Source organism: Sminthopsis crassicaudata, chromosome 6, assembly GCF_048593235.1.
Source record: "Sminthopsis crassicaudata isolate SCR6 chromosome 6, ASM4859323v1, whole genome shotgun sequence".
Classification (NCBI taxonomy): domain Eukaryota; kingdom Metazoa; phylum Chordata; class Mammalia; order Dasyuromorphia; family Dasyuridae; genus Sminthopsis; species Sminthopsis crassicaudata.
The window spans coordinates 16,749,595-16,775,819 of record NC_133622.1 but is presented as its reverse complement, the minus strand read 5'-3'; the positions used below and the strand labels follow the sequence as shown (position 1 = coordinate 16,775,819).

The following is a 26,225-nucleotide window of genomic DNA, read 5'->3' as shown; positions in this document are numbered from 1 at the left end:
GGGCAAAAAGTGGGCAGGAATTATGAACTTTGGGGCTCCCTGTGGAATGGTAGAACGAACACTGGGTCTAAAGTTAGAGCACTTGGTCCTAACTTTCTCTGTGACTTTGGAGAACAGTTATAGCTCACAGGTATACAGCATTTACTATGTTCTACATACTGTGTTAAAAACTTTAGAAACATCTCATTTGATTGTTACAAAATCCCAAATTTATTCCCATCTGATCATCCTAGAAGTTTGCTATCACTTCAGTGTATTTCACTTTGCTTGAATTTGTGGATGACTTTCCAGGTTTTTCTGAAAACATCCTGCTCATCATTTTAAAAAGAGCAATAATATTCTATCAGAATCACATGACATAATTTATTCATCCATTCCCCAATTGATGGGCATCCCCTCACTTTCCAGTTTTTTGTTCTGAGAAGAGAGCTACTGTAAAGGGCAGTAATTTTGGGGACATATAATTAAGGCTCAGTATGAGTGATTTAATTTTACTGCAAAGTGTCAACTTGTAGAACTATACTAAGTGCAGGTAAAGTAAATAACCTTTATCTTATCAATTCCAATGAGGTGTTAAACCTTATTTTGAATATATTTCTCTAAAGTTCTGGCTCTCTACATCACCCCATTTCTTTTGTTTTTGAACATAGATAGGCATGTCCTCCCTGACTTCTCAGGGAGGTGGGAACCCCCAAAATGAGAGCCCAAAGTATACTATACACAAGGTGTTAACTCGGTGGAATTGAGAAGACAATGGTTACCTACTTTACATGTACTTAGTATAGTTCTACAAGTTGACACTTTGTTGTAGGATTAAATCCATCCTACCGAGCCTCAAGTGTATTTCTCCAAAGTTGCTGCTCTTTACAAGCTGCTGAAAATATTTTTATAGGACCTATAGGTTCCTTTTCTTTCTTAAAAAATTTCATTCAGGATTCATGTGTACGAGTGGTATTGCTAGATTAAAGGATATACATGATTTTATAGCCCTTTGGGCAAGGTTCATGTTTTTTAAAAGGGGATTCTTCCAGGAGTCAGATGACTTATAATGTTTCTCCCAGTTCTGAAATTCTATGATTCTAGTAATGATGTAACCTACTTTCTCTGATGCCTTAGTTATATCCAAAGCTGAAAGTAGGTTAGCCCTTGATAGGTGCTTGGCAAATATTAGTTGTGATTTATCTCCTCTTGACCATCAGATATGTTGTGGTTTTTCTGCAGTTTTCTGCAGTTTCACTTCATGTAATAACTTTTCATAACCTATTGTTTTTGTAATTCAGAATCTTGAAATGTATATTTAGAATATGTGTTACATAATTCTACCAATAAAGATGATATTAAAAAGAACACATTTTACTCTACCGTACAGCACAGGTGTTTCCTCATAAGCTTAAATTTTTCTAGAAAAACTTATGACTTACACCTTACACCTTAAAAGTACACCTAAAAAAGGAGTAAGCAAATGTTATCCATACCTAGAGAAAAAACCATGGACACTGAATGTGGATTGAATTGATCTGATTTTTATTGCACAATGTTACAAATATGGAAATATATTGGGAATTATGCATGTAAACAAAAAGAAATAAATGCAGTAAAAAGGAGTTGGCTGAGGACTTTTCCTATATGACACATTCTACTAAGCAAAAAGAATGAATGGTAGTGATTGTTGAAAATTTTTTTAATAAAATTATTGTAAACATGACAAAATTGACAATATATACAGATGTTCTTGCTTATATTGACTATTTAGATAAAGATATTTTATAATTAAATATTTCCTAACAAAGGTGAGCAATATAAAATCAGACTCATACATGTTATTTACTATCCAATAGAAAAACTATACAATCGCTGACTATACATCTGTTCAGGAAGAGTTACATACAGTGGAAGACCACGATAAGGCTCCCTATGACCTCAAATAGGTGACATGGGATTTGGGGAATGCTTGTTCTTCCTCAGTCCAGGTGCCCCTTCCCTTCACACTCTTTGGAAATGGGCAATTTTGGGGAGAGAGCAGTTAGCTGGAATTAGGTGGGAGGGAATCAGGGATTCAGAGAAGAGTATGTATTTGGCAAAATGAATATAAAGAGTAGTCTCCCTTATAACGAGGCAAACGTAAAGACTTCTGAGCTGCCACAATAACGCAGGGGTTCCCCCATCCTTCCTAGACTTCTTAGCTTTGCTCCTGTGTCTGGATGCCTGGCTTGGAATTCCATAGTTACTGCAGTTTCCTCATGGCCCTCTTGGCCCCTGAGGGGGATTTTACTTGTCTTTTCCTGATCTTCATCCACTTCTGGACATTTTCTGCTTCTTCTGCAGCATCTGGTCAGCCCGCAGCGGCAGCAGCTGCATGTCAGGAGGGACACCAGCCCATCCCAGGGCTTAAGGGAGCGCATCCACAAGGGCAAGAAGTCCCAGGTTTGCAGCGTGTCAGGGAGAACTTGAGGGCAGAGGGCTTGGAGGACACAAATCACCAGGATCACCAGCAACAGAAATAGGAAAGGTGCCCCTACACCCACCAGCACAGTCCAGCCTGCCAGGGAAAGCCCAAGCACTGCCACTGGGGCTAGGAAAAAGCAGATGATCAGGTAGAAGACGGCGAACCAACGGTAGGTGGCCGTGATATTCCCCAGGCCCCTGGCAAGACGGATCGGCAGGCGCATGAACGGGACTGGGTACCACAGAAGAAGTCCAGACAAGTTGAAGAAGAAATGGCACAGGGCAATCTGAAATCAAACAGAGTAAACATAATGAGATCTCATGGAGACACACTGGGAGCCAATCAGGGAGAGGGAAGGGAAATCAGGAGGCAAGTGCTGGGGAGAAGGGAAAGATCAGAGGCTCCAGAGAAATTTTCCATGACTATTTTCACTGTGGGCTCATCCATTTAAGAGCCAAGAGGGAGAGCAGCAGGCAGCTGGGCCAGTCTGTTTAGTTTTGTAAGAATACAGCTGGCTGGTAGGGGGGCTGAGACCCAGACAGCATCGGACCCAAATCCAGGGAGACTTGGGGTGGAAGCCTCTCAGCCTCACTTTGCTTATCTGACATCAGCAATGGAGCCTTCATTCCCTGGGTTACTGTGGACGTCCAATGAGATCATGTTGTCAAGAGCTAGGGAACCTTTCATGCACCCTACAGGTAAAAGTCCTATTATGGTCTTGTGGAAAGAACAAACTATCTAAATGGGAGTCTGAAGACCTAGCTACAATCCAAGTCAACAAGTATTGATCAAGTACCTCATGGATACAAAGCCCCATGCAAAGGGAAAGCTCCTGCCCACCATCAGCTTACATTCTGCTCTTCTGAACTCTTACCTTATGACCTTGACCTTTAGCAAAACCCTTGTCCTATGTACAAAAGGAGAACCAGATGATCTCAAAGATCCTTAAATCCTATGAAAATGGGCCTTTTTGCAAAGGGCCATGCAGCAAGGAACAAAATTCAAGGAAGAGCTCAAGTCCCAGATTACAAATGAATGAAGCTGAATATTTGAGCCACTTTTGCTGAGCTCCAAAAGAGTGATTTCTGCTCCTGAGTCCTTCTACAGGATCTCTTGTTTGTTCTTTTGCTCCTATCCATTCCTAAATACATCACCAGATTTTCATTTTTCATGACCTGCAAAATAATGCTGCCTATCCTCTGGGAAATACCATTTCCGTGATGGTGGGCAAGTCATTGAATCTCAAATTAACTTAAACTCAAATTTACAAAACGAGGGGAGATTGGACAGGATCATTTCTGAAAGCCCTTCTCTCTCCACACTCCGGAACTATTCCAAAGCACCTCCTGACTGGTCCTTGGCTCAAATGCCTCCTCCACGTGCTCTGTTCCTAAATCACACCTCCAGGGCTACCTTTAAATCTCTGATACCTGTTGCCTTTCTAATGCATGAAGGATAAAAGTAAAATCCTTGGTTCAGTTCTCAGGACCCTCTAGAACCTGATCTCACCTGGCTTTTTTAGCATCACCTCAGCTGCTTCTAACCATCCAGCATCCAACAATCCCATCCTCATCATTCATACTACCACTATCCCTGCCATCATCACCATGCCAGCTTCACTGGAATCTAAAAAGATGCTCTTCACTTGCCATATTCCCGGGACCTTTGTTCCCCACCTTCCTCCTCTCAGAATGCCTTTCCTCCAGCTTTCTGCCCAAACAGATCCTCAGAATCCCCCAAAGCTTCTCTCCCCCAGGAAACCAAAGGTCCCCTCTCCCTCCCCTGCACACAGAGCTTGGATCTATACCAGTCACCTAGCAAGTAACAGCTGAGATTCAAACTCACAACTTCAAATAAGTCAGACATTGTTTCCACCTATTCTCGTTTTCTGACTCAGAGGAGGGCGAAGGGGGAAGTTATCCATACCAATCTATGTGGGGGACAGGGGACTGGTCGCAGATGGGGGTGAAGCTTCACCATCCTCATTTGTTTATTAAGACACAAGCTGTAGATATCTGGTCATTTCTTAGGAAACTCAGCTCCTGAGAACAAGAGCAAGGGATGGTTCTCTAGCCCCCAAGTCACTGTTCAGAGGCAGCTGAGACCTCGGAACCAACCAGCGACCCTTTGGGATATGGAGGATCTTTCAAAAAAGAAACCCGGGTGCTTATGGGAAGGATGGAGTGGGAAACTGAGGAAAGAACAGAAGGTCCCAACTGTGCATTCTGACCTGGAGGGAATCTGCCAAAGTGCTTCCAGGGCTGGCCAGAGCAGCCAGGATGGCCGTGGTGGTGGTGCCGATGTTGGAGCCCAGGGTCAGGGGGTACGCTCTCTCCAGGCTGATCACTCCGATGCCTGAGGGGGGAAAACACACAGGTTCAGTCCTGGTTGGGAATGACTCAGCATGGCAAGACCAATGTAAAAATGGAGACATGGACATGGGCAAGGGGAAATGGGGGGGGGGGGGAAAGGGAGGACTCACCAACCAGAGGAGTGATGGCAGACGTGAACACAGAGCTGCTCTGCACCAGAAATGTAATCCCAGCTCCAACAAGAATGGCGAGGTAGCCTGTCAGCCAGGCAAAAGGAAAAGGAAAATCTGGGGGAAAGAAGAAAAGGCTGAGTTTGTCCACTTATCCTGATAAATCTCTATTTCATCCTTACCAAAAGAAATTCTGGTAGATTTTATCCTCATCCTAACAGAGGAGGAAAGTGGGGTAAACAGAAGACAAGTGACTTACTTGGAGGATTTGAATTCATATTCCTTTCTCTAAGCCCTCTGTGCTATCTCTTACAGTCAGCCCATTCCTTCTTGCCTAATAACTGCTCTTTAATTTTATTAATAACTGTGATGATTTTTAGGATTTTAATGAGAATATCTGATTATTTTGGGTGGCCAGAGAGGGCCACCACAGCCATGCTCTGCCCGCTTGATTCCTTTTCCTTGGACATTCTTCTTCTGTGTTTGTGTATAAGGTAGGAGGGAGATGGAGCAGCTTGGGACAATGATCCCTGGCCAACTACTGAGGACAGTGACATTTCTAGAGCCCTTTTGTATTTACAATGATCTTAGGGATGATTTCTTTATTTACAAATTCATTTTCTCAAAACATAGAATCTTCAAACTTAGAGACAGAAAAAGTAGAGGACCAGAGGAAGGCCCAGGAAGGGTGGAATTCTACCTGTATTGATGGTCTTCTTAATCACCGAAGCAATTTGTCCCTTGAGCATGGAGTTCAGGACCTTGACAATCAGGATCAAACAGGTGCACAGGACCAGCAAGGAGAGGGCCAGAAGAATGAGTCCAATGGTCAGGTCAGAGAGACCGACATCCACAAGTGCGTGTTTGCCTGTGGGAACCAGAAAAGCCATCTGTCATCATCTTTCTCTTCCTCTTCATCACTTAACCCAGATACAGAGCGTTCTATAGAGCACAAGCTCTTACAGAAAGTGGTTGTAATTCACAGGTTTATATAATTCCCCCAAAAAGATCTCAGGAGATATTGAAATTAAATACAAATAACATTTAGCCCTGGTCCCACACAGATTTTATAAAAAGCCATTTTGGAGTCCTAAAAAGACTAAAAACGTGAGGGCATGAGGGTTAGCTGCCAGAAGATTTCCTACTCACACTTTGCAATGTTCTGTTTATATGTTGTGTTCATGAGGGTCCAGGTCGTGTTCCCATTGGTCCAGCAGAAGCTGGGAGAGGTGCAGTTTTCTGGTGAGGGAACTGTAACGTTGCTTAATGCCTAAATGACACAATAAAGGAAAAAAAAGCTTGTTATTGAAAATGGTATTTTGGCAAATTCGATTTTACTGCACTGACGACATGCCCCATTGGCCAATGAATCCCCACTTTCCCCCTCTTCTCTACCCCACCTTCCCCATAATCCTTAGAAAAGGCCTTCAGCCTTTGTGTTTCATCCATGGACTATGTTCTAAACCTCCAGACTCTGGGTGACTTCTGAAGGTCAGCTGGGCTGTGCTCAGCCTGAGCACTGTTACCCTGGAATGGGGACCTGAGCATCACTTGTTTTAGCTCTGTCTTAGAGAAGCATTCTGCCCCATAGAGTCTGAAGAAGAACTAAGACAGGGTGACTAGAGCTTTGTTATAGGGCACTAAATTTATAGAAAACCAATAACACTTGCTGTCTCTCAATATCACAGGGGAAAACCAAGGATTCTCACTCTTCCACCTATTTCCTTTGAGTAATTTTCTGATACTTACCACATATTTTGCCGTTTTACACCAAGTCTTTATCAGGCTCTTGTTTTTGGCTGCCTCATTTCCCATAGCAATTTCATTTATCACTTTTTTATCCAGCTGGAAAAGCAACAGACATGAGGAAAGGGTTAGCATGTTCCTCACCTATAATTTGTGACTGAAAAGTTACTCTCCCAGGGGCTTCAGTGCACAGAAGAGAAAACCAGGATGTGTGTAAAAGGGAGACACAGATTGGTCTCATTCCCTGAGGACCTCACTTCTACATGGGACTGTCTCATCTTAGCTTAACCAGCATCAGGCCAGATAGACCCTTTTGCCCTATTCTGGGGGGCCAGTACCATCAGCTCCTTGAAGCCTTGAAGGGGCTCGCATTTGGTCATCATATCTCCCAGTGCCTGGTTCACAATAGGGGATTAATAAATGCTTTTTGGTCATGAAACATCCCTTGGGAAAGAGCTCCACTTTGGCCAGAAGAATAGCAAAGCATAGGAAGAATCAAAATGGTTTTCCCGGAGACAGGCACATCACAGTGAATGAAAGGCTAAAAGGTAACACAGCGGCCAACACAACAGTCATCGGGCCCCATATGGCAGAATGGGGGTGCTGAACAACACAACTGCCAATATGGAGGGCCAAGCAAACTCCTTAGCTGCACTCCCTTAAATAAAATGGGGGAGTCAGAGCAATGAAAGGCATGTCTAACCAGCACTACAGATTGGGGGAAGAGACTTAGAGCTCTGCTTTCACAGGAACCTAGTCCACCACTGGCACCATTTCATACTCATATTAAAGTCAGAGGGAGTCTCGATGCTCACCCGGATAATGAGTTTGGTGAAGGGATCAGTGATGACTTTCAGGAGGTCAGGGGCATTTTCCCCGCTCTTGATATTAAAGGTTTTCACGATGGGATCGGTGAGGTGGTAGAGGTAGCCAGTGATCACCTCCACGGGCAGCAGCACCACCACTGACAACCAGTTAAAGAAATCATGGACAGTCGCTCCAGCAAAAGCCCTAAATAAAGCAGGGAGAAAACGCAAAGCAATTAATGTGATGATATTGTCTTCTCACTCTCATTGAGAACCTACTATGTGCAGAATCAGAAAACATGATATGAACATAATGAGAGATTTGCTGGAAAGTTAGGAAGATCTGTTTCAGGTCTCCTAGAGGTAGGACCATGAGCAAGTCACTTAATTCTTTCAGTGACCCAACTCACTGCTAGAGCTGCTCAAACAGCTTCAACACTGGTGGGTTTCCACAGTGGAAATTTCCCACCATATTGGGAGGGGGAGTCAAAAAATAGACTTTGATCTGTACCCAGAGTTTACCAGTTCATTTTCTGGCCATGGACAGCATTTTTTAGGAGTCCTTTGGCACTGTCCAACGGGGACATTGTCCTGAATAACTGTACTGATCACAGTACCAAAGTCTTTTATGGCTAATTATCCTTATAGCATTGCTGTTACTGTACACAATCATCTTCCAGTTAGTTGCCTGTTCACTTTGTTTTTTGCTTTTTTCTCACTCTGAAATTATACCCCCCCATCCTTTCTTATGGCCCAATAGCATTCCATCACAATCATGTGCAATAAAAAATGTCTGAGGCCAGATTTTAACTATTCTTCTTAATCTTAATGAAATCATTATCAATTTAAGATTATTGAAAACTCAGCTGAATTATGTGAACTGCTCTGAGTAGTTATTCCACACTCTGAAAGAACCATTGGAAGAGCAAGATGAGTATCTAGAGCAAAGTAAAGATTCTCACCTTTATAAAATATAGTTACAGTAGTGATAAAAAAAAAACAACAAAGCAAATAAAGCTTCGTACCTTCGGAACTCATTTCTGTCTCCAGCCTGCATGAGGGCCACGATGGTATTGGTCACTGAAGTCCCAATATTGGCTCCCATGATGATGGGAATGGCTGCCTTTACTGTCAGCACTGTCAAAGGAAAAAGGTAAATGAAAAAAAAAATTAGGGAAATTCACAGGGAAAAAGCTTCAACAAGCTAAGGAATAAGCTTAACAAAAAGTTGGGGAAGATATGAAGTCCAACCATGATCAAAAAAGAGAAATCATTTCCAGGAGATCTCCAACCAGTCAGTCACCCAGTCTTTTGCTTGAAGATCTGGGTGAAGAACAACTCATTATAGTTGCAACCAGGTGGCCACGGCTCTAAGTGGGGCAGGGCAACTGGACCTTTACCCATAGCAAAAAACGAGACCACTGGCAGCAATGTTGGGATATGTGGGCATGGCTCGGATCGAGACTGTAGCAAGCTTGGAAGGATGGAAAATCGGGGAGATGATGACTCTGGGGCACATAGGGAACAATTTCACAGTTCTAAAATTTGGCATGAAGTTCTTTCAAGAGATCCAGTTGGGCATAGGTACTGGGGCACTGGGGGAGAGGGGAACGTGCTGACTTACATGAAGAGGATACCAGGCTGACAACAATGGATGTAGAGGTGCTGGAACTCTGCACCAGGACTGTCACCAGCACGCCAATCATCAAGCCAGCCACAGGGTTGTTCAACACTGAACCATCTTGGAAAATCTTCCCAGCCATTTTTCCTGCAAAGAGAATGGAAAATTTTAAAGTATACGTGGTTATATTAGGGACTTCTGGGCCATAGACCAAAGTTAGAGGCCCCTGTGTGGGAAGGAGGAGTGAAGAAGAGTCACTGGCTGCTGAGGAAGGCAATGTGGCAGAGGACAGTGAGGGCTGAATTTGCTTAGAGCGGGGCTTGACACATAAATGATCTAGAAATGCTTATTCCCTTTCCTGATATGGGTTATTAGAGGAAAGAGAGAGACAGAGACAGAGGGAGGGAGATTGGGAAGAATCTGTGGAGAGTGGACTTTAAGGAAGGTCCACCGGAAGCTGATTTGGACAAAAACAACCTCCATTTTTCTAGTTGCTTTCCGGGGACAAATTTGACTTCTCACTCTTTCCACTTGAAACCATTTCTGTTGCCAACACAACATCTAACATCCAAAGATGCATCTAACACAGATGCCAATCTCTGAACCCAAAGCTATGATTCAGACATCAATGCAAAGATACAGAGGGTCACCCTCAACGCAACTTTTATCTGATGACCTAAGGTGCCCAACTATCAGATTCTTCCATGCAAATTTTTGATTCCTATTCCCTAAAGTCTTTTCCCCAAATATGAGAGTGTAAGTAGGGAAGAGGGAAGAGAGAAGGGCAGAAAGAATGGAGAAGCATCCATGTCTCTGGAGTGGATGAAAAGATGAGACATCTTGGCCAGGAAGAGTTTAAGAAAGGGGACATTACTTGGGTTGAGTTGGCCAGTTGGTTGGCTACATGCTGAACCAAAATCAACTCTAAAGCTACAAAAGCCACGCAGAAACTTTTGATCTGTGCTGATATCGCTTCTCATACCTCCAACCAGTTGGAAAGCGCTGCCGAGAACATCCAAGGAACATACAAAGAAGTAGAGAAATCCCAGGAGGAGGATCCCTTTTCCAAACCCTCTGAAGACAGCAATTATTTTCCCTGTGGTGTCTCTCTCTGCAAAAACAAAGAGGAAGAGAATAAGCTTTTATTCAACACCTACTCTGTGCCAGCCCCTGTGCTAAGAGCTATACAAATTGCTTTAGTTATTGTGTCCATATATGTACAGCTTGCTCTTGTGCAGGTGCACATACACACACACACACACACACACACACACACACACACACACACACACACACACACACATACACACACACACACACACACACACAAAGGATCTGGCATTTTCTGGAATCTTGTCCCATCTCTTTCTAGCCAGGAGAAGGCTGGCTGGGGTTTTGCTTTTGTAAATGTTCCCAATGATGCTAGTCAGCTCTAGGAGGTTCAGCCCTTAGCTGCTGTTAATCCTGCCCCAGCTCTTCTCTGAGGCCAACAATGCCTCATCTTCCTGAGTTCAAATTGGATCTCAGAGGCTTACTAGTTGTATGACCTTGGGCAAGTCACTTCTTCCTTACCTCATTTCCTTATCTATACACATGGTCACTACAGAAAATGGCAAAGCATTCTAGGCTCTCTGTCAGGAAAATTGCAGAGAGAATTGAACAATAACAGAAGGGGAGCTGGCGTTACCTGACCACTCGATACCTGAGTCCCTAAAGTCAGGAACATCTTGTAGGTCTTGCTCCACCACTGGCTCTTCCACCACTGGCTCCTCCATCAATGCAATTTCACAAAAAGATGACAGAACTTCTATCTTACTTATAGGAGAATGGGCATTATCTGCCAAAGAAAGTAAAAAACCATCAGGAATAAGGTCCATTTCCCCAGGGGAGGAGAGGAAGATAGCAATGTCATGAGAGAACAGTACTCACTGCTAGGGCTTCTTTTATCTAACTTTGTCTTTTCCAGATATAGTGGATCTTCAGTGCTCTTCTTAGCATCACAGTGGGAGTTTTCCAATAGAGATAGAGGTGGAGTTGCCATGGTCTGAATAATGAAATTTAAAACAAAATATGCATCACCATTTTAGATCACCATGGACTGCAGGACAATTAATCACACAATAATAGCATCAACAAAACAAAAACTAAAAAATAAGTTCTAGAGCTCATTAAAACTCATTAAAAAACAAAGAAACAAATGGGGCCATTTTGTAAATTTCATCCATACATTCGGCTTTGCTATTAAATCATCCCTTCTCCCTGCATTCATCCTTTCTTTCCTCCTGCCCCAACTTCATAATAAATCACTAATCCTGGTCTTAGTCATTGCCCTCCTGGATTCCTCTACTCTTCCTCATTAATCTCTAACGTGTAAATGTCTCATTCAAGTATCATTTTACAGATGAAGGAACTGAGGCTACTGCAGAAGGAGTCCCAATATCTTCCAGATGGGAAATAGCAGATCTTCTGCCTCCACAGCCAGCCCCATTCCTACTCCTAACTTCTGCTCCCTCTGGCCATCCTTGCCATCAACACTGCATTAAAATTTTGGATCCTTTCTCTGTTGGCATTAATTAGCCCACTGCCCTCACCTACAGAAGCCTGGACCTTCTGCACCCTTCTAACATCCAAGGGGATCAATCCTTCCCATGTGCCTATTCCCCTATAAAAACTGCCTCCCCATAAGTCTGATAATTGGCCCACATCAAAGCCCCAAAGCTACTGAAAAGTGATAGCTCTATGACTCCATTTTTTTTTTCCTGCTGAGGCAATTGGGACTAAGGGACTTGCCCAGGGTCACACAGATAGGAAGTGTTAAGTGTCTGAGGTCAGATTTGAACTCAGATAGTCTTGATTTCAGGGCTGGTGCTCGGATCCACTGAGACTCCTAGCTGCCATTCTTCCATTCAGGAAAAAACCCTCCTTCCAGGGAGAGCAAATAGCCAACCATCCCTTCCCCACAAGCCCTGATCCCCCCTCAGGATAACCTTGTGAAATCCCTGGGGATCTGGGCTGTGGGCACACTCTGCCCACTCAATAGACAGCGGAGAGAAATATGTGGATGTCTAATAAATAGCCTGTGCTACTTTAATCTCAAGACCTAAAGAATCAAAAGCTGAAATTTAGTGATTAGTGAAAACTGATTAGTGAAAACCCCAATTGCCTCAGGGGAAAAAAAGAAATCTGGTGATTAAAAAAGGAGGTAGGGAGGTGCCACAGTGGATTGAATGCTAGGCCTGGAGTCAGGAAGGCAACTTCCTGAATTCAAATGTAGTTCCAACCACCAGCTTTGTGACTTTGGGCAAGTCACTTAATGCTGTTTGCCTCAGTTTCCTTGTCAGTAAATTGAGCTGGAAAATGAAACCGAACACCACCCTGCAGTAGTTTTACCATAAAACCCACAGATGGGTGAAAGAACGCTCAGATCAGACAGAAGACGACTGGACTAAAATTTTTTTAAACCTCTGTGTTCCCCAGAACTGCCAGACGGATACCCCGTACATTCTCGGCCTGCAGGATCTTTCCAAGAGATAGAGCTTTATGGAGAAGAAAAAAACTAGAGCGAACTTTTGGATGATTGGCAGAGAAAGGAAAAGCTTTGTCCCGCACCGCAGGTCTCCGGGAGGAAGCAGTGCATTCCTTTCTCCCTGCCGAACGCCGGCAGGGACGGCCCAGGCTGCCTAGGGGCAGCGGAAGGAGCGCCAAACTCGGCCCAAGCTTACCTGCAGTCTGCGGGATCTGTCCAAGGTGCTTAAAGCGTCCGCGACGTGCTCTGGGACGGGAGCGGGCTTGGCGGGCTGCTTGGCGAAGGGTCCCTTCTCTTTGCAATCCTTAGCCCGACCAGTGGAGCCGGGAGCCCGATTCGGCCCCCTGAGAGTTGTGGATATTTCGGTGCCAGTCTCCCCGGAGGCCCAGGAACGTTCCTTCAGAAGAAGGGAAGGAGACGCCAAAGGAGCTTCTTCTTCTGCTCTGGCTTCATGCACCTGGAGGACCGCTTTTTATAGCAGGATTTGAGAAGGAGTGGGTGTGAAGCCTGGCTGATTGGGGCTCTCTGGACAAACGCCGACACCGTTTACCACCTCAGGCTCCTGTTCTCACCTCCTCGAACCTCCCACCCACCATCAGCGGATTTCCAAGTGAACGTTTTCCTCAGGTTCTCATTCATTTTGCAGAAAGAAATGCAAACTAGAGAGAAGCAGAGCAGGGGGTCCAGTGCATTAAAAGGTTGATGACTAATGAGCATCCGTTGGTCTTTATTGGGGTTCAATCAAGAATTTCAAGACTTTGGGCTGATCACTTGGTTCACCCTTCACTTTAGTATCTTTTTCACTCAAGGCACATCACTGAACTTCCTAGTGGCCCACACCATTGTCTAACTATCCAAGTTGAAGAGGTGTCAACTAGCCTTGGTGGGCAAGTCCTTCATCCTCCATTCCCTTTATTGATGAGTTCACAGGTCTAGTCCCAAAACAGCCTTCCAAACAACCCAAACAAAAACAGACTAGGAAAAGAGATGCTGCACCTAGATAGAAAACTCTATCACATTGCTTGTCATCTTGGAGAGGGGGGGGAGGAGAAAAAATAGGTAACTAAAAATCTTACAAAAGTCAATGTTGAAAATTGTCTGTACATGTCATTGGAAAAAAATAAAATACTCTGTGGAACAAGGGGGGTGGAGAGGGAATCAAGAGTTGCAGCAGAAGTATCTTCCTAGGTTCTTTGGGACCTCTTTTATAATGTACTAATTCCCTACCCAACAGCTTTGCAGCTCAGAGCTGCTGCCGGGACTGCTGGCACTATCTGTGACTTCCAGGCCGATTCCTCTTTCACTTCAAGCCACCAGTCAGAAAGGACCAAACTGTCCCGGTCAGTAGAGGCTTCCCTTGTCCTCAAAGAGTTGCAGGACCAATCTATCATCTTCCAATTCTGGAGGGAATCCCCACTGATCAACCAGAAAGCCCTCACTGGGCCTGATCTGCACCTACTGTCTTTCCACATTATTATTCCAGACTGGGAAATGTGGCCTCCAACATTCAAATGCACAGTGGTGACATTGGCTCAATTAGTGAAGAGAATCTTTCCAGCAAATTGTAGATCATACTTTGATACTAAGGAGAGAACTTGATTGAGTGCTATTATTGTTCTATTGGAACACTCGACTTCTAGTAATTATCTACTACTTATCTTAACATTTCAATAACAATTTCAGAGATAAATCAAAGAGAAATGATGAGTATGTGAGGTGAATTAATCAACTAATCAATCAACTACCTTTCTTTAAACACTACCCTTTTCAGATGGGAAACCATTTTTCCCCATTTACCAATCAATTATTGTTCTTTCTGTGTTAAACTAAGTTAACTAAGGACTGTGGATGTGGTATTTTCTAATCATGTACATAATCACTAAAGTCTCTCTCTGTCTCTGTCTTTCTGTGTGAGTGTCTCTGTCTTTCTCTCTGTCTCTGTACGTGTGTGTCTCTCTCTGTCTCCTGCCTCCATTTCTACCTCCCCCAGACATGAATCTCTAACAAGGTACAAATACTATTATTAGGAAAATCTAGGTGCTGCACTGGATATAAAGCTAGGCGTGGAATGAGGAAGACTTATTTTCCTGAGTTAAATCTAACCTCACACACATAATAGCTTGGGGTCCAGATTTCATCAGTTCCTTATCTAGAAAATGAACTGGAGGAGGAAATGGCAAATCACTGTAGGATCTTTATCAAGAAAACCCTACATGGAATTATAGAGTTGGGCATGGCTGTACAAACAACAATGTTATTGACAGAGTAAAAGTAGGCAAAAAACAGGAAACATTGACTTTGTTTCTGCCTTGGGATTAGGGCTAATACCTCTCTACAATAATTAACAAGCTTCATCTCTTTCCAGGCCCACTTAACAAACAAGGTACTTTTCAAGCTAAAGTGGCAAACTTCTGTAGAACTTTTGGTATACATATCCTAGATCTTGCCCCCCAATTCCCAGAGCCTCTATTAAATAAGGTTGCTTCTCTGCTCACTGCTGTCTTCCTCTATCAAACTTGGGTCACTTATCTTCACTTTCAGAAGGGACAGAGACTCTTAGGTGAGGATGAACAGGATTTTTCCACTTCTTTTCACTTTTCTGAGTCCAGAGGAAGTATGGAGTGGGTCAGAGAAGAATAAAAATCCTGTTCTTGAAAGTAAGTGGCAATTCAGGGAAAGAGTTATTTTCCTATACAGCTAGGATAAAACATTTATCAAGTTCTTACTATGTGCCAGACCCTGTGCTAAACATTCAGGGTACAAATATAAACAAAGGAACAAAAATACAACCACTGCCTTCCAAAAGCTTATGTTCCAACATAACATAAATATGTTCCATAACATATATATGTGTTCCAACAACACATAAATTGGAGCAAGGGGTAAGGGTGTAAAGCTGAGCATTGTGACAGTTTGTAGATGTCTAGGAACTGACATGGAAACCAACTGTGTTCTGACTTGTCAAGTGCTCCTATCAGAGTCCAGAAATACAGAGGCAGAGTCCACGCTGGAGGGAGCTGATGATGATGACCAATGTACCAGCAATGGGGAGTGAAGATGGCTCCAATCAGCTCAGAAATCTCTTCTTAAGCACTTTTCCTAAAGAAAATGGGATTTTAACCTTATTTCTAGGCCAGGTAATTAGCAAAATCTTTATTTCTGTTGACTACCCTTTTCAGCTAACAATCATTCCAAAGTACTTCTATCAGTCCTATGCAAATTAGATTCTGGGAATTGCATCTTTTACATGGGAAAAACTTTTTTTTTCCTCCATAGATGGCTTATTTAGTGTTTCCACAGTGTATACATTTCATATTTGGTTTTAGTTTTCTACCTTTTCAATTTGCAAAATTGTCAAAATAGAATAAAAAAAAAAAAAAAGGAGGATGTTATGACTGGCCCACTTTCATGTATCTAGTGTCACAGAACTTGGGCCCAGTGTTATTGACCTTAACTCATACTTCTCCCCACACCAATCTCTCCTTCCTCTATCTTCAGTGCTAAAAAATTTAACAAATAATTATACATGCTCTTGTATTTTTAAAAATGTTTTTTCAAGATTGATCTCTTGCCTATTGATTTGTCTATGAGATATTAGAGGGCCAGGACAAGGTTACAAGCCATACATCCCAATTGATTGATCATGTATCTTCTGAAGAACCCTATTTCTTTGGGAGTAAGAGCACACTTACTCCATGGAAACTACTGAGTTATGTGCCAAAAGTCCCTAAGAATTAGAATTTGACAGCATTTCATTATTTAATATAATATTTTTCTGTGAATAGAAAGACTAGAGTAATAGACTATGTGTTATCTTAAGTTTAATTAGAGGATTCTGTCAAAAATGCAGCTTTCTGTTGGCGCTTATCTTTTTTAAAAGTTTCAAATAAAAATCTTTATTTTTAGTTGAACATTAGCCAGACCCAAGAATAAACAGTTGTTCTCTGAAATAAGTCCAAAGAATAAGGATGAAAGCCTAGGGTGTGAACAGAGCAGTGAGCTAGAAATCAGAAAATCCAGTTCCTAATTCTCTGCCATTAACTCCTTGTGGGACTTTGGGCCACATGAATATCATACATACATATTTATGTATAAGTAATATTCACTCTAGAATGTTAGAACTGCAAAGAAATTAAGAGTCTATTCCAATTCCTTACTTAACAGATTGGGGAACAAGTCTACAGAAAAGAGTGGTTTATCGAAGGCAGAGTCCTAACATGCAATTTTTGTACCAGGTAGGGAAGATGGAGTATTGTCTAGGAATGGACAATACTATGCTATGATGTGGAAGCTGAAATTCCTGGAACACTACGTACAAGGATGTCACTGAAGGCAGAGGCTACTTCAGCCCACCATTTTATAGCTTTCTATTTTGACTAATGATCCTTTCTAAGGAGATGCTAAGCTCTGTTGTTTCTATGGGTTAGAGGATTGCAAATGGTAGTGTCCTCTACATTCAGTGGTCCAGGGCAAAGTCACCCCATTCATATTATTTTCTGATCCAAGATCACAAAGCTGTTAAGAGCTTATTCTCTTCCCATCTACTCACTCACTTGAAAAAAATTCTGTCTCAGAGAAAATGACAGGACTAGAAAAGACTATGGAATAAATCCTTCAAGTAAAACCATCTTATAGAACCCATGAACAAAGAGTAATATTTTCAAGCTTCTGCAACTATTGTTTGATACATTGCCCCATTACTCATGCTTTGCCGCAAGTTTCATAAAATAACTAAATACTACCCATGGGATTTGATATTAATGATTCTACCACTGATGATAATGGTGGATTGGGTGCTTTTAAAGATTAAAGGTAGAAAGATGTTCTCATCATCCCAAAGCTTATTACCATTTTTGTACCATTATGAGAAAAAACTCATGAAAGTGATCTTCCCTGGGCACAGAATAAAGGTTGTCCCAAAAGTCTTAGTGGGATTTTAGCTTTACTGGCCCCTTTTGATTTCAAGATATTAAAACTTGAAACTACACTAAGACTTTTGGGACATTCTGTATATGGTGAGAAATGACACACAATAATAGCTTACCTTTGGATATCATTCTATAATCATTTTTATTGTAAATAGTATCTCTTAGAAAAGAGCTAAGATAGCAGAGTAGAGGTAGCAACACAGACAGCCTCTCTCAACATTCCCCTCCAAACAATTTTAACATCTTGAATCAAATTTTGGTGTAGTAAAGCCAAGAAAAGATCACCACAAGACATTTTTCCAGTCTAAAATAAATTTGGAGAGAAGGCAAAGACCGAAACCAGGTTGAAGGCCAAATGTAGCATAACAGAGGCAACATTAGTAGTGGGCTTTGGAGCTGGTCTTGATAGCAATAGCAGCATTTTTTAGAGCTCTTAGCCTAGAGTTGGTAAAAGAGTCTATGATGGCAAAGAATTGGAAATGGAAGAGATGTACATCAGTTGGGAAATGTCTGAACAAGTTGTATATGATTGTGATGGAATACTGTTATGCTATATGAAATGACATGCAGAATGCTTTCTGAATAGCCCCAAAGACTTATATGAACTGATGCAAAATAAATTAAGTAGAACTATGAGAACATTAACACTAAAAACAATATTGTACAATGATCAACTGTGAATGATTTGGTTATTCCAGCAATAAAAATGATACACAACAATTTGAAAGGACTTATGATACCACCCATCTCCAGAGAAGGAATTGATGGTGTCTGAATGTAGATTGAAGGACTGAAGCATTCATTTTTCTTGGTCTGCTTATTTTTATTTTTTCATTCTTTTAACTTTGTTTTATTATTTCTTGATGTCTTATGAAGTCATTACGTTCCACTTACCCAGTTCTAATTTTTCAGGATTTATTGTTTTCAGCAGCTTCAGCATGAAAGAAACAGCAGTCTTAGACTATAACATTCTGGAAGGCAAAGGAGCTAGGACTGCAACCAAGAATAATCTACTTAACAAATATGCTTCAGGAGGAAAATAGCTATTTAATAAAAATAGAGGACTTTTAGGAATTCTTGATAAAGATCAGAACTAGAAACTTTGGCATTCAAATTCTGCTGGAACTCTGTCTTCCCAGAAATCAGCTGGAGTCAGGATCACTAAACATCTTTATTCTTGATCTTTTACGTTCACCCTTCAACGCCAGGTCACGAGTGCGAGAGAGCGTGAGTTCCACGACCCAAGTTTCTTCCTCCTCCTCCTCCTCCTCCTCCTCCTCCTCCTCCTCCTCCTCCTCCTCCTCCTCCTCCTCCTCCTCCTTTTCTTCTTCTTCCTCCTCCTCCTCCTCCTCCTCCTCCTCCTCCTCTTCTTCTTCCTCCTCCTCCTCCTCCTCCTCCTCCTCCTCTCCCTCCTCCTCCTCCTCCTCCTCCTCCTCCTCCTCCTCCTCCTCTTCCTCCTCCTCTTCCTCCTCCTCCTCCTCCTCCTCCTCCTCCTCCTCCTCCTCCTCCTCCTCCTCCTCCTCCTCCCACACAAGTCACTTCCCCCTCTTTGTCCCACCAATCAAGTCAGCACAGACAGCTGGGGAGGGTCAACCTTCAAACAAGTTCAATAGGGAACTGTCCAATTGGCAATTAGTCTCACGTGCTTCATTATCCAAGTGCATTGCTCAGTTCTAGCCCTTTACAAAATACAAGACTCAAAAGAAACATAAAAAGATAAACATGAAAAAGAAATCACAAGGGACTAAATAAAGTTAAAGTTTTTACATTGTTACATGGAAGATGATACATGTAACTCCTAAGAATTTGTTATTTTGGCAGTTACAAAAAGTATACATAGAGGACATGGGTATGAGTTGATTGTGTTGAGTTTAAAAAAAAATGAAGGTGTGAAGAAAAGGGATGTATGAGGAAATGGGAGAATGGAAAAGCAGACTGGGAAAATTTCTTCATTAAGGAAGTGAGGAAAAGCTTTTACAATGGGGAGGTAAATGTGGGTAAGATACTTGAACCACACTCAACAGTATTGGTTCAAAGAAGGAAGAATTAAAGTATGTATATATGTATGTATGTACACACACACACACACACACACACTCATAGCATAACCTAGCCAGCAAATATAATTGTTTAGCGGGAGAGGAAGAGGGGGAAGCAATGATCGTTTAATGAAATAGAATGCTTTCAAGGATTACTGATGAAGGGGGCAGCTCGGTAGCGCAGTGGATAGCGCACCAGCTTGAATCAGGAGGACCCGAGTTCAAATGTGGTCTCAGACACTTAACACTTCCTAGCTGTGTGACCCTGGGCAAGTCACTTAACCCCAGAACCCCAGACTCAGAAAAAGATTACTGATGAAAAGACTAAAACTAATTAGAAACTTTTACATTCAAACACAAGACTCAACACACACACACAAAGTTTCGTAAGGGACTCAATAAAGTTAAATTGTTACATTGCTACATGGGAAGATGATACATGTAACTCCTAAAAACTTTGTCTTTATGAGAACAGTTAGAAAAAATGTACATAGAGAAAAGGCGCAAACGAGTGTGTGTGTGTGTGTGTGTGTGTGTGTGTGTGTGTGTGTGTGTGTGTGTGTGTGTGTGTGTGTGTTGGGATTGTGTTTATTATACTGGGATGATCTCAAATTTAAAAAAGAGGAGTGAGAAAGAGGGATACATTGGGAAAAAGGGAAAGGGAAATTATCTCACCTAAAAGAGGCACACAAGGAAGAGCTTTTCGAATGAAGAGGAAAATAGGGAGGAGTGGCAGGCAATTCTTGAACCTCATTCTCACCAGAATTGGTTCAAAGAGGGAAGAATATACGTACACACTCAGCTATGTTTAGAAACTTATTTTACTCAATAGGAAAATAGGAGGGAAGGGAATAAATGAAAGAGAAGAGTGATAAGCATTTAGATCCTTTCTAGTCCACTTACCTATAATTTCAACCCACTGAATACTGAACATTTATTTGTCCTTCATTCCTGAAGACCAGTGACATAAGGAGGATGACATCTTGACTTGCAAGCAGATTGAATTTAAGTGAAACAGTCTCCTTCTCCAAAGTCTTTGGAGTCCAGTGACAAGACATAAGGCAGCATGGCTGAGAGGGTCTGGGTAACCCTAATCTTTTTAAACTAAGGTTTTTCCCAAGTCTGTTTGAGGCAACACCCATTCAGTGATTACAGTCTAGGGAAGAAGTGAGGCAAAAAGATGTCCTAGTTTGACTTCCAAAACAATCAATCTAGGAGGGGAAGACCCTCAGAGTTTCTCATCAGAACAGAACCAATAGCGATTTACACTCACTAAGAGTCATCAACACCCAAACAATGAGCAAGGGAGGTTTGGGTGGAGACCTATTATTGGCCAGATAGTGAAAGCCAGAGTGATTTAGGTTTAAAGACTTATAGTCAAATAACTCCATTTGAATTCCAGTTTGTCTTTCCACCGAGGAAGAGGCTATGTACCCAAGATCCCGTGCCAATCCATTTCTCTAACTCGAAGAAAGTTGTTTGGAATATTAGGAACTTGCCAAAGGGGGAGCTAAGAGAAATGAGAATGGATCGTTAGTCAATCTGTGGTTGAGAAAAATCATGAGGAATAGGAAGTTCTGAAGTGAAAGAGGCATCCTATTTAACCAAAACAGTAAAAAATTGAACCCCAGGAGTCTAGAATTGGATTGAGCATTTAGAGGTTGGGGGAGGGGAGGGGGGTGAAGGAGGAAGGAAACTAAAGAGGAGACCAGCTCAGATTAGTTTATCCAGGAGGAGAAATCCATCTATCACTCAATCAACAGTTATTAAGCTCCTCTAGGCATCTGGGACCTCCCTGGTTCAGCTAGGCAGCTAAGTAGCTAAACAGGCAGCTAAGCAGATACCCTGCTGGGACTGATGTCAGGAAGAACTAAGTGCAAATCCAGCTTCAGATACTGATCAGCTGTATGATTGTAGTCAAGTCATTTAGCCCTATTTGCCTCAGTTTCCTCGTGTGTAAAAGAATCTGGAGAAAGAAATGTAAAACCACTCTGGTATCTTTGCCTAGAAAACCCCAAATGGGATCACCAAGAGCCATATGTAATTGAAATTTCTAGTCAACACCAGCTTCCTTCAAAGCTCAGCTCAAATGGCAATTCCTAGGAGAGGCCTCTTTTTAGTTCTCCCCCTCTTGATAGGGCCTACCTCCAAATAACCTTATATTTTCTATTTTCTTGTCTACCCTCAAGATAATGAAAGTAATTTCTTTTTTGTCCTTATAGAGTAGCCATTTACTAAATGTTTCTTGATTGAATTCAATTGACGGCACAGAATCCCAAAATTGAGAGGGAAATTGAGATGGAAAACTTGGAAGGATAGAGCAATGAACTCAGATTCAAGAACAGGATTCAAATCCTGCCACTGACAATAGTTTCATGACCATAGTCACCTAATTTCTCTGAATTTTATTTTCCCCAACTGTAATATGTGGCTGATCAAGCCTGTAGTACTTTTTTCACAGACCAATTGTGATTACCAAATGAGGTAATAAACAGGAACCACTGTGAAAACAGAAAACTGTTTAAAAAAAAAAAAAAAAAAGTGTTCTGGCTAGGATTTAGTGGTATGAGGGACCTTAGTGGTAATTAAGGCCAGTCAAGGGAAAACCAAGGCTGTATATTTAATTTTTAAAAATCCAGAATTGCAGGTAGGTTGTATAAAGAGCCATCCCTAGAAAGAAAGGGACTGAAGATTCCCAATCTGACTATATTGTAAGTACACAAGTAACTTCATATCTCTATTGTTCAATTTCTTCTGGAAAACCAAAGAGTAGTACTAGATGATCTCTTATTGTTGTTTTGATGGCTAATATTTTTATTCAATGGATGTTATCACATTACTATAAGTACTTCCTCCAGTGGGGCAGACTGGATCTCATCCATGCCTTTTCATTTTGTCCAGCTCTTTTCTATGTCTTCCCATAACTCCCTCCTTCCTTCAATTTGTTAAGAGACTTCTTCTAGATCTCTTGAAATTTGTGTGGATCTCAATGGAACAGTTCTTTGTGGGTAAAATATTTCAGCCCATTCACGTTCATCATGTCCAGTTCTACTACCATTGAGATGAGCTGAAAATTTTATTTTCTTGAAAATTTTACAGTAGTCTGTTCTCTAAAGCCATACAACATCTCTAAAAGATTATTGCTATTAAGAAAATACTTTTTTTTAAAAAATTGAGGCAAAGTTATCAAACTGTGCACACCCTTTGACCCAGCAGTCTTTATCCAAAAGAGATCTCAAAGGAGGGAAAGCGACCCATATGTGCAAAAATGTTTGTGGCAGCCCTCTTTGTAGTGGCCAGAAATTGGAAACTCCATCAATTCGAGAATGGCTGAGTAAGTTACAGTATATGAATGTTACAGAATATTATTGTTCTATAAGAAATGACCAACAGGATGATTTCATGCTGAGTGAAATAAGCAGAACCAGGAGATCATTGTGCATGGCAACATCAATATTATGCAATGATCAATTCTGATGGACGTGGCTCTCTTCAACAATGAGATCATTCAAATCAGTGCCACTTGTTCGGTGATGAAGAGAGCCATTGAATCCAGAGAGAGGACTGTGGGAACTGAGTGTGGATCACAACGTAGCCTTGTCACTCTTTGTTGTTGTTTGCTTACATTTTGTTTTTCTCATTTTTTTCCCTTCTTTCTTGATCTGATTTTTCTTGTGCAGCAGATTACTGTATAAATATAAATATATATACATATATATATTGGATTTAACATATATTTTAACATATTTAACATGTATTGGACCACTTGCCATTTAGGGGAGGGAGTTGGGGAGAAGGAAGGGAAAATTTGGAACAAAAGATTTTGCAAGGGTCAATGTTGGAAAAATTACTCATGTGTATGTTTTGTAAATAAAAAGCTTTAATAAAAAATAATAACAATAAATTTTTGAGGGTATTGGGGTTAAATGACTTGCCACTAAGTATCTGAAGGCAGATTTGATTGAGATACTCTTGCCACCAGCTGCTCCATCCCCAGTGTCACTAACTGCCCCAAGACCACCTATTATTTCCAAGGTTTTTGGCGAATGTTTGGAGTAAGATCAGAACTCCTCAAAGGAATTCTTCAGGACGCACTCTTTGTCCTCTATTTTGCACTTTAGTTATTTGGGAAGGTGCTACATTCTTATATTTCTTACTTCTTTAAGGTGAGATTCAGGACTCCAGAGAAAGCTGACACACTCATGTAAACTGCTCTGAGCACACTGCAGACAAACTCTGCATGGAGGTTGTCAATAATATCGACCAAGAGGCTTGGCCCATGGCACCTTTGTGGGTTTGGGCACTGGAGGAATTTGAACTGCAGGTAAATAACCAAGAGATCATTCTCACAATCCCCTTTGCATCTTCCCAGCATCTCCCTCCCTCTCCCCATCCAAGATTAGAGGGAGCAATTCTCTGGTCTCATCACTCTGTCTGAGGTTCTCTGGCGTGGGCTTTGTGCTTGAGATGGGGCACTTTTTCTCCTCCCTGGCAGAGGGCATCTCCCCTTTCCCCAGCTCCATTCCTCGGTGAACCATTCAGCCATGGTGTGTAGAAAGTGCTGTACTTGAAGCTGGGAAACACCACAGCCAGTATTTTCCCTCCTCTCTTCCCGGCTCATCTTAAGAAAGGAATGAGAAAGAACTTCCCAAGTCTTTAAAATGCTATGTCAGTATTGGCTGGCAAATGTTATGTATCTAAGGTCTCTCCTCCCAGAGGCTTAGTGAGATGGGGCACAGAGTAGTCAGGTGGGATTAGCAAAACTCAGCCACATGAGGGAAGCACAGAGACTTTAGGAGGAGATGGCCTGAGGAAGAATAGGAGCTTTGAGAAGGGAGCCCTAAGGACCCTGGAAAATTGTCTGGAGATTGTGAAAGCAAAGGAGATAGTCCTGGTCTCAGAGAATGCTGGGTAGGCTAGCATGGCTACTCTTTTGAGAGTCTACCTTTTTCTCAGCTTGCCCTGGATACAAGATCTATGAGTCCAGGCTATCTCAACAAAGACTGGGAAAGGTCACCCTCTCATGTCAGAGGTTGATTTTAAAAGCCCATTGGTCTCTCCCAGGCATTTCTAACTAATCAGATTTTCTAGCCCTTTCAAGACAGTCCTTCAAAAATCTCCCTGACTTCTTCCTGTTCTGGGCTCTAGACTTCCCTTTCCCTTCTTTGAAATCTTCATTTTTCCTGCTGCCCCGTGTGTCCTCTGACAAGTTTGGTGTCTTTCTGGAAACTACAAATTGCTCAGGGACAAGCGTTTGCCTAGTTACTTTGGAAAGGTATCATCCTGTCTCCCTGGTACCACAAGTGCTGGTGGCCTGAAAACTTGGTTCTGAAGTCCTAAAGCACCTCTGAGGAAACAAAAGGAAAACACACTTAAAAGTAAGACAGCCAAGGTGGCTCCTGATATGAGAGGGTCACCTTTCCCAGCCTGGACTCCTAGATTTGTTATCCAGGACAAGGTGAGAAAAAGGTAGACTCTCAAAGGAGTAGCCATGTTAGCCTACCCAGCATTCTCTGAGACCAGGACTATCCCTTTTGCTTTCACAATCTCCAGCCAATTTTCCAAGGTCCTTAGGGCTCCTTTCTCAAAGCTCCTGTTCTTCCTCCTAAAGTCTCTGTGCTTCCCTCATGTGGCTGAGTTTTGCTAATCCCACCTGACTACTCTGTGCCACATCTCAAGCCTCTGGGAGGAGAGACCTTAGATACATAACATTTGCCCGCCAATACTGACATAGCATTTTAAAGACTTGGGAAGTTCTTTCTCATTCCTTTCTTAAGATGAGCCTGGGAAGAGAGGAGGGAAAATACTGGCTGTGGTTTTTCCCAGCTTCAAGTTCAAGTTCACGGCTGAGTGGGCCATGGAGGAATGGAGCTGGGGAAAGGGGAGATGCCCTCTGCCAGGGAGGAGAAAAAGTGCCCCAATCTCAAGCACAAACAGAGCTGACGCTGGAGAACCCCGGAGCCTCTTTGATCCAGCCCAGTTGAATGAGAGGGCATGAGAGGACAGCATAATGTATGTCCCTAATGATGTCCGAGAGCCAGCCGCCCAGGCTGGTGTAGCAGGGAACGTGCCTTATTCACAAACTATGATCTTCTGATGGCAAAGTTGATACTTAACAATGGGCTCTACTGTATTAATTAGTGTGGATTGCACAAGAGCTGCCTGCCTCATATAAGCCAATTAGGAGAGTTTCCAAGGGCATGGGTGCTTTGTCAGGGTACTAATTAATTAAATGGCATCCCCATGCTTTCTGGCTCTGTGCTGATGGCACTTTCTGATCTAACTCTTTAACCTGGAAATGTTCAATCAGCAAGAAAGGTACAAAAAATAATACCTTCTACAGTAATTATATAAATTCATTTCAGACTTCTAGACCCAGAAACTAGAATAAAAAAATAAATAAGTAAAGATCTCACAGGGTAGACCTTAACTTTAGTCTTAAAATTAATGATGAGAATCAGGGCAAGAGACCTGATCTGAAACTTATTTTTGCTAATCAGGGTGGGGTTGGGGGACAAAGGGTAAGATCTCATATAAACAAAAAGCATTTTGAAGAGTTGTTAAGGATAAGGAGAAAAGGAAGAAGTAAATCAAAGTAACTTATTCCCAATCCTTCAAACATGCATCCCCC

General features: G+C 42.1%; 1 protein-coding gene and 1 long non-coding RNA gene across 2 annotated transcripts; both read right to left on the bottom strand.

Annotated features, from left to right (window-relative positions):
• Positions 1–1,512: 1,512 nt before the first annotated feature.
• On the bottom strand, positions 1,513–10,136 carry LOC141545966 (sodium-dependent phosphate transport protein 2B-like). Its single transcript, XM_074273416.1, has 10 exons — positions 10,084–10,136; positions 9,105–9,248; positions 8,506–8,617; positions 7,490–7,685; positions 6,678–6,773; positions 6,078–6,198; positions 5,629–5,796; positions 4,929–5,045; positions 4,677–4,801; positions 1,513–2,732 (listed from the first exon to the last, which is right to left on the bottom strand). Exons 2-10 carry the CDS (start codon positions 9,241–9,243, stop codon positions 2,106–2,108), a joined length of 1,701 nt encoding a protein of 566 aa, XP_074129517.1. The 5' UTR covers positions 9,244–9,248; positions 10,084–10,136; the 3' UTR covers positions 1,513–2,105.
• A 705-nt stretch (positions 10,137–10,841) lies between these two features.
• Positions 10,842–13,261, bottom strand: LOC141545967 (uncharacterized). The gene is made up of 3 exons (XR_012483196.1): positions 12,824–13,261; positions 11,031–11,145; positions 10,842–10,938 (listed from the first exon to the last, which is right to left on the bottom strand). It is a non-coding gene; the product is annotated as an uncharacterized LOC141545967 (long non-coding RNA).
• Between the last annotated feature and the right edge of the window lie 12,964 nt (positions 13,262–26,225).